The sequence below is a fragment of the Gadus chalcogrammus genome, chromosome 20, assembly GCF_026213295.1.
Source record: "Gadus chalcogrammus isolate NIFS_2021 chromosome 20, NIFS_Gcha_1.0, whole genome shotgun sequence".
In the NCBI taxonomy this organism is placed as follows: Eukaryota; Metazoa; Chordata; class Actinopteri; order Gadiformes; family Gadidae; genus Gadus; species Gadus chalcogrammus.
The window spans coordinates 4,725,143-4,739,764 of record NC_079431.1 but is presented as its reverse complement, the minus strand read 5'-3'; the positions used below and the strand labels follow the sequence as shown (position 1 = coordinate 4,739,764).

Here is a 14,622-nt window from a genome sequence, read left to right as displayed (position 1 = left end):
TCTCAGCATAAGCCTGGGAGCAATTGTGCAACAAAGCATAATCTTTAGAGCTAAAGGAAACACTGCAGCACAATCCGGAGGCTACATCTGACCTACATGTACATGGGGGGGGGGTGAATCTGATCTGCTAAAAACAACCAAACGAGTGTGACATGATGGAAAGAGTAATAAACACACAGCGCTTTCCCACACAGCAACCAGGAGACCGACAGGAGAGAGAAGAGGGCTTCATTCAGTTAAACGCAGAGTCCCCTAAACCTAAACATTAGGGAAGAATCGTTTTAAAAATTTGCTGCTGGTGACAACTTTATTTAATATCAAAAAAGGACACAAATTCCATTTGAAATGATATGGTTTGAATGTGATGAGGATAATTCCTTACAGATGACAGAACACTGAACTAGGGTAACTTACTCCTCAGCTGAGTAATCTAATAATGACCAAACAAGGGCTGCATTATGCCTTAATTTTAGACTAACTGGCCTCATGTTTAATACTTTTAGCTGCTGTTTGGTAACATGTTTAGGGGAATACACTAATAAATTAATAAAGGATAGAGAGCGAGAGAGATTAAGAAGAGAGCAGGAAACAAAGAAGAGGTACAGAAATGAGACTGAAAGAAAGAAACCTGAATTTGTCACAGTGTGTGTGTCTATAATATTGGGTATACTAAAGAGGAACGAAAAACTTAGATTATGTTGGGGTTAAAACAAAAAAAGTACAGTTAAGGACCATAAGCCCCTAGTAGGAGGTGGCTTCAGCCAATGGTGATCAATATGCAGACCCATAATCAGCGTTAAGCTTTCCTTGGTTGACCAGCATCTCTTTTCAACCACCCAAATATGACTATAAATGTGTCGAGCTTGCGATTGAATCAAAACGCCACAGTGCATGAGATCCTGAAGCTACAGATCCTGAAGCCATCATAGATATTTTAATGCAATTAACATAAATAAATAAAAATATCTGCGACATAGATGAAAAGGCGCTCATAAAGACTGTTTTCGATCTTTTGTTTTTACTTAAAACAACCAGGCCTATTTTGTTTATGTTTTTCTCTTCCAAAAAAGATTTGGGGATAACGAAATGTATTTAATGGTGTGGTGTGGCAGACGGATATAACTATACTTTTACTTTGTTTACTAATTTAGCCTGTCCCTCTGATCTATGCATAAAAAATAATGCAGGGATAAGTCCACATCAACGTCAAAGCCAGATGAAAGCCGACCATTATGTGTCCCGTGTGTTGCCTCTAATTACAAGGCCAGATCAATTAGTCCAGTGGTGTACCCATAACCATCATTGTGATCAAAGCACAATCTTAAACGACATGCCAAGAAACGGATAAAAAAATGTTCCTCTTCAACCTCAACAGATGTCTTTTATGACAAGAATTAACGCTTGTAGGCAAATCCCTCAAAACAGCAGCCTGGAATCCCAGGGAGAAGTAGTCGAAACCATCAGTACCATAACGACAGATTCAGACCATTCAGGCCATGCTGTAGCAGAGGTCATGGCTCCCCTCTTGCATTGCCACTAACATCACAGAAGACCCTGCCACTGCCATCACAGAAGACCCTGCCACTGCCATCACAGAAGACCCTGCCACTAACATCACAGAAGACCCTGCCATATACCCATAAGACAACCACAAGAACCACACGCTTTTAAAGTCCAACACATACCTGTCTCCAAAGAAGGCTGTCCACGCCGCTCAGCGCCCACGAAGCAGCCACGTGGACGGCGGACAGCAGGACTCCGGTGATGACGGCCGCGCGCATCCGCACGGGCAGCAGCGTGTAGATGATGTGGATGAAGAACACCGTCCACCACACGCCCTCCGAGACACTGCGGGGCTGCATCAGCAGCACCCCCATCACCTGCACCACCAGCACCAGCGCGATCACCCCGTAGCACACCAACCACATGTGGTCCTGATGGAAGCCGTTCCGGTTGCAAACCACCACCAGCACCAAGATGAGCACGATGGCCACGGAGAACACTGCTGCGTACGTGGGGTTCGTGCCGCCGGCCGCGGCGCAGTGGAAGCCTAGCATGACGGCGAACACCAGCGCAAGTACGGCCATGAGCATGGTCAGGCTGCTCTGGTTGAGTCGGAAGAAGTAGCGCTGGTAGAGCCTCTCCAACTTCTCCGAATGGAACTTCTTGGATTTGAAAATCTGCATCATGCCGCTACAGCACGCCACCAAGGAGAAGTGAACTTCAGGCATGACCGCCTCCTCCTCCTCCGCCTCCTCCTCCGTGGTCTTCAGCCTCGGCCGTCGGTTCTCCAAACCCACTTCCACCGACTTGGCACTTCTCAACTCCCCATCCGCGCGCTTCTGGGACGAGCGGTGGTTGTTGTTTCGACTACTCTCCTCCCCATGTTCCTGCCAGGCTGCCCTGGACCTGAAGCTGACCCGGCTGACTGTGGTCGAGGCTCGCCCGGGCTGTCGCTGCGCATCATCCTCTTCCCTCCATCGGCTGTTCGACCGGGAGAGCTTTTTGCGCGGAGATCTGGCCGAGTATGGGCATCCGTTGGCAACAGCCTCCGATTCGCCCCAAGCTGATCTGTGTTCGGTCCCTCCCCTCATCCCTGGCGCGGCGACCGCGGGTGGGCTGACACTATTGGATCTGGACATGATGGAAGGGTCCCGCGACAACAACAAACCCCCCAAAAAAAACCGGGGGGGGGGGGGGGAGTCTGATAGGAGTTTAAAATATATCTATAACTTTGAACGAGTTTACTTAAAGCAACCCTGATTGTGTGTTCTTTTCCCACTGAGCTGGCCCTGTCGGGTTTTGAAGATACTCTAATGGATGGATGGGTTTCTCCAAGTTCAATTTACATTTTTGCGAAAATTAAGGATTTAGGAGATGGAGGTGATGTGCCCTCTATTAAGTGAAATTAGGTGGTCATTTTACAAAAACCAAAACTTAGATCTCCCACATAACAGCAGTTAATTCAATTAAAAATGTCCTTAAGGACGCAGAACTCTGTACCCGTGAGTGGCAACCACGTCGTGGGAATAAAGAAAACACTTGGAACATGCGCAGGTGGTCCCGGGGGTATCCGTGCGGTGGTGTCAGGGGAGACGAAGCGTCAGACCCATCAGATCCGTGTGGCCTCGCCACCACACCGCCGAGCCTCATTAGAATCCAACCGGAGAACAGAAAATAAACCAACACAAAATAAACCATTACGCAACCAATCAGTCACCACCGTGGCGCATTACCGTCCCTTACGTGGCAGACTCGTCGTAGTGTCTGCCAACATGTTTCTCACTCGTCGTGCCTGGAGGAAACATTGGTTTTAACGAGCGATCGCCGAGGAAAAGGTCGGACCCGACGAGCAAGCCCATCGTGGTGGTGTTGTTGCTGCTGGAGGTGCGGGTTTTTTTGTGTTTTGGTGCCAACGCAGCTTTCCTTTCCAAGTCATGCACCGGTGTGTGGCGACAGACCCCCCTCCAAGTCTGTGATCAGTGCTTACATCTTCATCACGGGGACGAACCTCCTACACCGGGGCTCGTCCTCATCAGAGGCGGTCCGCGTCCGGCGTGTGTGTCGCCTACCACGGTCCAACAAAAACACCACTTTCTCTCGCACCACGTGTTATTGCACCGTCCGCTTAAAGTCCGTGTTCCTGCGCCGAGTGAATGACCACCAGCACACCCATCACTACCGAACACCTCCCTCCCGCCCCCCTCCAGAAGATGCGATCCGAGTGCAGGGGTGTTTAGCAGCAGCAGCAGCGAGGGTCCGTGCGGTAAACATCCACAGCTTCCATAGGCCCGTAGGCGGGTGTCCTGCGCCCCATGCCGAAGCTCTGTTACCCCCGCGGGCTATGGCGACGATATCTCCCTGCGAGACTTCATTCAAACGACGCGTGTTCTGCGCGTGGCATCATAAGCATTTTCTTTTCTTTTTTTGCACCGCTGATTGCTCTTTGATGGCCAGATTCAACCAAGGATGATTCCGGTGTAACCGCACCGCCCCGCCGTTTCCATTGGACAGCCGAGAGGGTGACTCACACTTGCACGATTTTCATTGGTTCGCTGATGTGTCGATCCCGGGCTGTATGAGTCGCGCGCGCTCTGCCGGCAGCTTCGGATGGGGGGGCGGGTCCCTCACAGCTGGACTCCCAGGACGTCAGGAATTTAACCCCGTGTTTGAAAACATCTGTGGGATGGTTGTCCACTGTTGAGAGGAGAATGTGGGTGTCTTTGGTCACGACGCCGTCCAATAATTGGTTAGGGGGTGCATTAGAATCAGAATCGGAATTAGCTTTATTACCTAAATGTGACAAGTACATGGAATTTGTCATGGTATTTGCTGCAAACCATAACCACAGACATAGTAGGATATTCGAAACATTTACAATAACCAAACAACATGTAAAATATACATCATGTTTGCAAGCAATAGCTCAAAAGAAAGGCATTTACAAATAGCAGCAAAAGACCATGTTGTTTTAAATCAAGATTTGAAAGTGAAGTGCTCTGTAGGAATGTATTCCTTCTAAACCGTTCAATACCAAGATGTCAGCATTAAAGATAGACATCATAAAACAAACTGGCAATAAGCTGATGCTATGTCTGAGGCATCCTTTGATTAGACGTAGGGAATGCTTTGGTGCACTCTAGTTTCATGACTTATAAGCCCCTTCCTTGTCAAAATAAACCAAAAGACATACATCACATTATTTTACTAGAGATATTAATATGCCATCCCTTCACTGCTTGACTTAACCCACCCTACTTTATTCCATTGAAAATACACACTTGTAGGCCTATGTGTCAAAATATTGTTGTGGGTGTCTGGCACAAAAAACAATCCACCAAGACAATCTTTTTAATAAATGGCTTGGTCTCTCTGCAGAGGATTTCGGCTGTTTCTATTCAGAAGCAATATTCATACAACTTTGCCAAAATGGGACTGCCTGTATTCATGTCGTCTGCCACGGACATCTCAAAACTCAAATGGTAGGCCTTCAAATATTTTTACATTCGATTCGATTCATTAATCCTTGCGAAAAATGTTAGTTTTTGTTGTTGTGAAACCTTATAAACGGACTCATAAATTAAATCCCAACTATGCTTTCGAGTGGACAATAAGGGCTTCAGAGGAAGGTCAGGAAGGGCTTTTAAACAACGCTATAAAGCAGTTGTATTTATTACGACTCCAAAGAAAACTGTCGTGTGCAAGGGTTTATTGAGCTCTGCTGCCACCACGTGATCTCTGAGAGGCACTTCAACATGTTCTGTTGAATAACTCTAGAATAAGTCGATTAGAAACTGACACTGTCTGGAACAGTAGTCTTGATGCTGACCTCTGTAGGAAAATCAGCTTTGATGGAAGATAATATATTTCACTCTTTCTTTGTTGTGGCAAAGTTGAGGCAGCAGTGAATGTGGGTTATGAAGGGCCTTCATATGATCCGTAGCCACATGGTTTAAAAAAAGCAAATGTTTGTGTTCAGTCTGGTATTTATTCACCTCATGTTAAATGTAAACCCTCTGTTGTGGTGGTTTTCCACAGGTGCTCAACATACAGAAACATAGACATGGACACACACGCACGCAAGCACGCACGCACACACACACAAACACACACACAAAATCACATACACTCTCACCAACACACACACACACACACACACACACACACACACACACACACACACACACACACACACACACACACACACACACACACACACACACACACACACACACACACGCACACAGACAATATGGTTTCTGCAATGTTATTTAAATATTTTCTGTATTAATGTTGCACCTGAAACCTGACTGTGTTAACTAATGAGTGCTGGCTGCAGTCCAATCTGTTGACTCCAGTGCTTCAGTGTGATGCGGGACTGGATACTTGTGAGGTGACTTGTGACTCTGTGGGATACCTGGATACCGGATGATGTTTGATTAAGTAGGCTTCATGTGGCAGTGCTGTTGAATGTCCCAAAGGAGTATGTGACCACCCACAACATTTCAGTACTTAGTGAGTGATTCACCAGTGGAATTAAGGAGTACATGCACTCAGACGCACACACACATGCACACATACACGCACACACACACACACACACACACACACCACACACACAAACACACACACACACACACACACACACACACACACACACACACACACACACACACACACACACACACACACACACACACACGCACACACACTACCAGTGACCAGTGCCAGCACAGCCAGTAATGCACTCAGAAAGTCAAAATAGGTGCACCAGTGTAGCCGTCAATTTCATGAAAGCATTTATGGCAATGCCAGTTATGGTCTCAGTTGGTATCGCATTTATTTAAACATTAATTTGCATGCATATCACGGTGACTTCAATATCCAAGTCATAGGTAAATTATTATTAAATTCATTTGTTTTATTTGAATCCACTCTACTTCCAAGCATATATACTCTCAAATGACAACCACAAGGAAAATAACCATTGCTGATATTGTACGTTTATTGTAAATATATAGTAAGATAATTATTGTTCATAGTAATTACAAAGTCCGCTGGTCCCATGCTCATCATCAGGTATCAAAAGGGTGGAGAAGGCTTTGACATGCTTCCCGTTCACCACAAAGTGCCACCATTGCCAGGCAAACGGATGATGTCTTGGTTCATGCACTTGTACACCAAGCTGGTCTCCTACATGTACTGCATAATGGCTCACATTGTCTCTGGATCCAGGCAGAAGAAAACGTCAATATCAAATAAGAGCACACAACTCTCTTAAGTACACATCGCACATCAGATTCCCAGATTGTTTTTATCTTTTCTATGTTTTCTTTAATCGGGCATTGTAAGTAACACACATGTTTAATTAATGACATTAACTTATGCATTTTCATCAGCAAAATCCTCAAAGCAATCCATGTTTGCAATTACGCCTGCTTGCATCAACCCCTTTGCTGCCTGACATTGAATGTGTCTGTGTGTTTTGTCATGTTTTTTCTGCCGTCAGTTGCCTTGTCTTTTTATCAAAGCAACCCTGTTGTGGTAACATAATAAACACAATTGTGCTGTTCAGCCTGAGCATTTAAAACAGCCCTCATTGTTTTCTAAAGCATTTCCTAAATTGTATAGCTCGGATTATAGGCAAAAATGTGTTAAGCCACTTTTTTTATGAACAAATCTAATGAGATGTGTAACTAAAAATCCATTAAGCATATGTCTTAACCACCGACCATTATATAAATACAAATACAAAGAAAGAGAACGTTTTCCAAGAAGAAAGGATGCCCTTTGTCAAAAGTACTAGTATTAAAATACATGAGCATGTTTAAAGCTTTGTTGTAGTTAAATGAGGTTGCTCAGTAAATGTACATTAAAACAAAACCTTAAAAACGAGGTTATCTTATCAACGAGAAAACATGAGGTCACACCACCCAAACCAATGACTGACGGCCCTACGCAGCTGCTGGACAGGTTCTGTTACACAAAACACGTAAACAGCAATGCTACATCGCAACCGAATCCTGGACAGATGTAAATATAGTTCCCCTTCCACAGCCCAAATCATTGCCTCTTCTAGTACAGAACAAAAGAAACTCATGCAAGCACAAAAACGAGAAGAGGTTTTATTAAACTAATCAAGGAATGTTATCAAAAAAACCTTATGCAAGGAATAAATTAAAAGACTTGGTAGCATCTTAACAAGCCTGTTGGAACATATATCGTACAACGCTATAAAAAGTCCCATGTCCTGGATGTGGTAACTAGTATATCATAAACTGCTACTTCCTAGATAACTAAATAGGCTTTGATAGGTATAGGTGGAGGAATCGATATATCTGTGCTACAAGAGAAGAGACTGCTCCTATCAGTGCGTTCGTTCTGGCATAGCGTACTGCGGCGTGATGCTACTCACCGCTCACCAGGAAGCTGTTAGCTCAGTGGTGATCTGAGCATCTCTACGTCTGCCATCTTTCCGAATAAACAACGTGACAGCAATACTTCCGAAAATGAAAAAACTAAAACTAAAATGGGACGCAAGTCCCTCCTACCTGAACGTGAACAAGTGTGTAAAGAATGTGAGGCAGACCATTTAAAAAGAAAAAAGTTAAAAAAGGAAACAGAAAAGAGCGTTATATCGACCCAAATTGAACGTTGGATTAACATACAAACTCCAGGACCGGTTTCCGTTGGGCTATGCATTGTCTCTTCTGTTTTTTTGCAAAGTTTATTTTTGACGCCGTGATCCCGCTTTCCGTTGTTCGTTGACAGTCCAGTGTCCGCGCGCCGGCCTAGTCCGTTTTGCTGAGGTCCTCCGCGTGGCCCAGAACTTTCTTCCTCTGGCGAAGCATGTGGAAGTACAGCTGGGGGAAGACTGGAGGAAGAGAGGAACATACCGGGTTCAGAAGATTCCTCAGTTGACATTAAAAATAAATGATCATTTGAAAACCATCCCATTGTGATTATGCTCATATTAACTATTCCTCCCATAACCCTTGTTGTCAAAATAAGAAAAAGGCTAGATAAAAACAGAAAAGGGCCACATCTTAATTTAAAGTGTCTTGTTCTACGAACATGAAACTAAGAAATGCACCCTAACGCAACCACGACATAGCGCTGGATGTATTCTAGATTTGGGTCAGGGCCCTGTGTCTTTGTCTGTGTGTGCGCACTGCAGGGCCACTCACGAGGAATGTAGGAGACCATGGCCAGGATGAGGAAGCTGTAGTAGTCGAAGGAGAAGTTGTACTTGTTGGGCAGCGTGATGGAGTACAGGCCCGTCTTCTGCACGTAGGGCAGTGCGGCGTAGATGGTCAGCAGCTCCCCGCTCACACCCATGGGATACAGAACGATGAAGAAGGTGTACCTAGGGCGTCAGGAGAGTCTGGGGGTTAGGGGGCTTCACCGCTGGTTGAAGGGTCATTGGTTTCGAACCATCAGTCCCTTTATGTTATAGTAAGACTCCTGGGGGAAGCACAGAGCTTCGCTGCTGCCCCAAGACTATGGAACGCCCTCCCTGACCACCTGAAGACCCCACAGACTACAGCTGTTTTTAAACTAAACCTTAAGACTTGTCTTTTTAAAAAAAGCCTTTTGCTAATTTCTCTTTTACTGTATATGTATTATATGTTTTAACAACCCTTTTTTGTCTCTTAAACTCTGTAGCACTTTGAGATTTTCAAATGTAAAGTGCTCTACAAATAAAATATATTATTATTATTTATTATTTGAGAACTTGAGTGTCAGTGTTGGGCCTCATTTCCTGTTTCATGTTCTACCGAAGAGAACCTTATTCGCGCAAGAGGTTGGAGCCTTCAAATGAGGATCTGAACAAGTGTACTTCTACAGTGGCAATGCTGAACTACACAGTGTCGATTTGACTTTTTGTACAGTTTGCCACTGTGCTGGTTGAGTTTGTGTTCGCCAATACTCGCCCATTCTCTCATCAGAAATGGTGAATCATCATTAGCTGCTGTCGTGGTTGACATTGCAATCTGCCTGATGGTCACCCCTGTCCCTAACGTCCAAACCGTTTTCACCAACGGTTTCGTGTGAGGCGATGAATCAGAAGACAACGCAGTGCTTATAACAAACAAAATTCCCCTTGACGCTGTGGCTGACGCAGGCCCAATCATCAGTGCCACGTTAATGGAGAGCAGCACCTTGCGTCGCTGACAATCGCACATCTGTCTCCCGATGTAGAGGACGTGGAGGACGAACAGTAGCCATTTGTTTCGTAGCAACCACAGCGGACCCCCCCCCCCCCCCCTCAGCCCACCCACCCAGGCGGCCACTGTGAGTGAGTCACTCAACGACCGTTGCCTTGGTTGTGGATGGGGGTGAAGAATATATAGATGAAAAACCATTAAGGGAGGGCCGAAGATGACAGAGCGATCGAGATTGCGCACGCTCATCAGACTCTTAATTACAATTCTTTGGATTCGCTTCACTAAGATAGAACAACTCAATCTACGAGGTAGGGCTGGGCTATAAAAAACGATTTTATCGATTAACTCGAGTGTGTAGCTCACGTCGACTTATTTAAATGAAAATCGTCCGCCAACGCTTCCCTCTCAGCTCCCGTAGTTCGGAATGGGCTCAGCCCTCCCCCCGCACAGAGCGCGCATTTACCGAAGTGATACACAAGCATGGCAGCGAGTGTGACAAGTTGTATACAACAATTTATTCATATATGTATAATCTATTTTGAAGTAAACATAATTCATTTGAAATATATCTGTGTGGTTTAATAATTCGTCGATCTGTTGGTAATTCGTCGATCTGTTGGTAATGCCTTGGGGCTCCAGTAGGGAGATCGCGCTCCTCTTCCTCATTCAATACAGTCGAGTGAGGGAAAGAGCTGCTTGTGTGTTTTTTCCTCATTCTTCTCCTGTAAACTAATCCCTTTTTTAAGGTTATTACCGTTTGCTAAACACTGTATATTTATACATGTTGAAAGTTTGAATATTATGTTGGCACTTTATCAGAACTACCTCTTATAATATTAGTAATATTAGTAATATTTTATGTTTACAGAAATATTTTATGTTATATTTTACATTTTATGTTATGTTACAAGTTACACTGTTTACAATGGCAGGGCCTGCCATAATGCCTTTTTATGTAAATCTATTTAAATCGGAAATCAGATTTTTTGTGAAAAAATCTGGGATTTTTTTTTTTAGGCCATATCGCCCAGCCCTACTACGAGGCAGCATATCTGTAACATGAATGATCTTGCATTTTGTCAACTGTAATAGATGTATTTAATAGTCTTGCCTTCGGCTAAGATAGAATAATGATATTAACAGTTCCTATAGGATTTTGCGGGCATTTTTTTGTGATGTTTTGTGTTTTTTTGTGTAATAAAAAAACACAAATGTAATAATATATAATTTATATTATATTCTTATATTCAATCGCATTTTATGTTTTTTGTCCAGCTTAATATATAATATAAATGGCATGTTCCTAACGTGCATAAACAGGGAAATGAATTGGCGCAGAATTGCATGATTTCACAGGAGGCTTGGTCCGAGTTATGTGAATGGTTGCAATCTACCTATACGATGTGTGTTAGTGTCTTCCCCCCGTCTTACCTTGCCCATTTAATGAGGTAGGGCAGGTGGTTGAGCAGGCTGAAGGTGTAGAAGGAGTAGCGGATGATCTCCGTTACCGTCCAGGCCGTGACGAACAGCAACACGCTGTCCTCGCTCTGCACCTGAAGCCCAGCATGGAAGCAAGGGCACACGACAGGATGAGGAGGATGATGTGGAGGACGAGGACGAGGAGAGGGAGCTGGGGTTAGTTTGCAAAAGGAACCGGTCGATGGCGTACCGCTGGGTTCCATTTAGTTGCCAGTAGGCCAGATCACACTCAAGGCACAGAGAACAACAGAGCTTTTGTTTTGTTTTGGAGACACCAAGATGTTATTCAGGATGCAAATACTAATGCGGAACACATGCCAGCCACACACACAGACACTCACACACACAACCAAACACATAACCTCACACACCACCACACACACACACACACTTGAGCATTTGACCATGCAGGAAAATAAGCAGACACTTGAAAAAGATGCCGTTGTTATACCTCCATCTCAAATCCACTACCAAGCTCTTAAGAGACGAACGTGCTTGAGCAAGGATACCTTACTTTGCTTACACCATCACTCTTCTTCGGTCTATTAACAGGGCAAATAACATTTCTTCATCACTCGTGACACTGAAATCTTACGTACACTGATTTTTCATGCATCATATTTTATATATCTTTTGGATTTACCAAACGCTAAATCAAAGCGCCTGACATCAACAATTAGGCCTTTTATCCTGCTGATTCTGATTGGCTCAACTTCATGACACTTGCCATTATATAACTATTTGACATCACATTATACTTATACTTATTATAAGACGCATATTTGATGGTAATCATACGTATTTGGAGGCAATAAAACAATTGTTGCGTTTATGAGCCACAGTGAGGGCAGTCTGTCTCACCTCACGGACGCTGTGAGTAACAGCCCAGGTGAGGAAGACTCTGGACAGGACCTGAAAGCCAGTCAGAACCAGAGACGACGGTACGATCCCTGGAACGAAGGAGACAAAGAAACCTTCAAACAACAAGACTTCATCAGAGGCAAAAATCCATGCATTGAATATGAGTATGGAAAATAAAAGTAGGAAAAAAATCTTTCATGTTTAAGTCGTTCGTGAGTGAGTGAGTGAGTGAGTGAGTGAGTGAGTGAGTGAGTGAACTGCCACGTCGAAGCCCTGAGATGTGTGTTATAGGTCAGCTAGCTAAAGCTAATGGCTAATGGCTGTGTGAGTGAAGAGTGAAGAAGAGGCCACAGGTGGTGACCAACTCCATTACAGCCTCCATCCCGCTTTAGCTGACCTAGCTCAAGCTAGCTCAACTAGCTAATTATCTAAAAGATCATGAAGAGAATGGGTTATAAAATCGTATGAGTCAACAACGCGCCGTTTTCGTTAAAGCTTCTATAGCCAAGTTAATGGCCATGATGAGAAGGTAAGAGGGCAATTACCTGCAGCACAGTGCACTATCTGAAAAGAAAGAAAAATATAAGCATTAAATATAGTTTTGGAAAACCAGCATAAAACACTGGACAATATGGAATGTATTATTTTTTCCGAATGGGTTTGATAATGTAAAAATGTTGTGATCAAAGTCCATCAATAAAACATTTCCATAAAATGTTCCAAGCGTTAACTATGCCAAATCCCAGAATGTTTATTAAGCAAATAGGTATCGGTCTATCGGAGGGTGAATGGAAGCAATCGAGCTCTATGCTAAACGAGATTACTTCTCTTATCTGTGTTGTCTGGATACTGTCCATTAGACACACCCTCTGCAATGTATGCAAGTGTGTGTTAATTTACAAGTGTATGACAAAGTCATACAGTGTTCCACTGGTTAATACTTATTGTGTGTTTTAGAGCCAAAGAAGAACGATTCCTAGAGTCTAGCCTTAACTGTATGGCTCAAATAGCGGTCCAGTACGGTGTGCATACCAGAGCCAGATAAGGACAAGGACAGTCGTCTACTCTTCAATGGTTTGATACCCTTTGGCCCAGTGACCGGGAGGGGGAGGGAGGGAGGTGGGAGGTTGAACTCTATGGAGACCAACCCTCTGGCCCTATTATTACCTCCAGAACTGCCCCGGTCTGGAAGAACTTCAGTGGCTTCTCTATGGAATAGTAGAGGCCATGGTAGCTGCCCCTGGCCAGGTAGGCTCGGACCAGGCCCACGGCAATCACCAACCACCTAGAGGCGGAGAACACACACACACACACACACACACACACACACACACACACACACACACACACACACACACACACACACACACACACACACACACACACACACACACACACACACACACACACACACACACCTTTAGTTAGGATATGTATGAGTTATAGTATGTATATATTGTGTGTTATTACACGTTAATATATTATATTAATGACTGAACTATTGGTAATTAAAAACCAAGACAGAGAAATTTGATGAACATAAAACACAAATGCAGACAACACAGGTTAAAATGTCAGTGAAACCAGTTATCCGAGTGATACTGGGAAGTGATGGTTAATGCATGGGGGGCAGCGGAACAGGAAGCCTGCCTTCCAGCCAAAGTGTCTCATGCAACAGCTATACTTCAAATGGCAACCATGTCTTCCAATGACTCTCCACACTTCCAATGCACGCATAATGTCTCCCGAAAGAAGCGACACTATGTGACCCAACTGGTTGACAAAGTCACCAAACAACATCGACCCTATTGTTTCGCAATAGTCCAAAGATAGGCAAATACTGCAAATCGTATAATAGTCAGAGGCGTGCCTTGTTTTTTACCTTGCACTGAAAAAGAGACTTTAAATCTAATCTAAAGCCTATTTGTCGAGAATCCGATGCATCTACCACGATGTAGGCCGTGGGTCTATATGTCATCCTTGAAGTTCGCAATACCACATGTTTATCTTTAGTTACATCTATTGAGCCTATGCACATTTCCGAGTGAAAGTCGTACAGTTGAACATGCAAATCGGGCACCTTTATATTTGACAGCAGGCGAGCGATTTACCACTACCACCACCACCATTCATTCTGCTACAGGCTATTACTCAGCTCAATGCAAAGCGTACAGAGGCATTACAGTTAAGCAGCACAGCAGAAACTAACTGGCTACATACCCTGCTGTCATTACAACGTTGTAGATGACGAGGTACGCCGTGGCCAGCGCACCCGGTCCCCTCTTTTTCTTGGGTGCAGCATCACCCTGCATCGTTTTGCTGGGTCCCATGGCAGGTGCCGACATGATTGCAATGTCTGATCCCCACAGTTCTGTCTCGGATCCTGTGTCGTTTCAAGACCAGGAAATGAAAGACACAAGGCCTGAGCTGAAATGGGGAAATCTCCGTGACGGGCGCCCCCTAGTGGAGTCGCCCCTTTTTATGGAAGTGCAACAGTCAACAACAAAAATAAAGTATACTCAAAAATAAGAACAATAAGAATATTGAGGCGTTCAATGGGTTGAACATTATTGTTATTAATAAATCATATTTTGTATTGATTATTACCAGTAGT

The 14,622-nt window shown here is 44.2% G+C and overlaps 2 protein-coding genes across 3 annotated transcripts in view; both read right to left on the bottom strand.

Moving 5' to 3' along the window:
* Positions 1-3,981, bottom strand: part of adcy5 (adenylate cyclase 5) — a 60,020-nt gene extending 56,039 nt beyond the window's left edge. For both annotated transcript variants that reach the window (XM_056579764.1, XM_056579765.1), the window contains exon 1: positions 1,686-3,981. In XM_056579764.1, the coding sequence (XP_056435739.1) occupies positions 1,686-2,642 (957 nt within the window). In that variant the 5' untranslated portion in view covers positions 2,643-3,981. The remainder of the gene's footprint in view (positions 1-1,685) is intronic.
* A 2,473-nt stretch (positions 3,982-6,454) lies between these two features.
* hacd2 (3-hydroxyacyl-CoA dehydratase 2) lies at positions 6,455-14,425 on the bottom strand. Its single transcript, XM_056580174.1, has 7 exons — positions 14,229-14,425; positions 13,176-13,293; positions 12,554-12,572; positions 12,009-12,097; positions 11,100-11,221; positions 8,688-8,866; positions 6,455-8,374 (listed from the first exon to the last, which is right to left on the bottom strand). The coding sequence occupies exons 1-7, from the start codon at positions 14,351-14,353 to the stop codon at positions 8,292-8,294; spliced, it is 735 nt and encodes a 244-aa protein (XP_056436149.1). The 5' UTR covers positions 14,354-14,425; the 3' UTR covers positions 6,455-8,291.
* Positions 14,426-14,622: the final 197 nt, after the last annotated feature.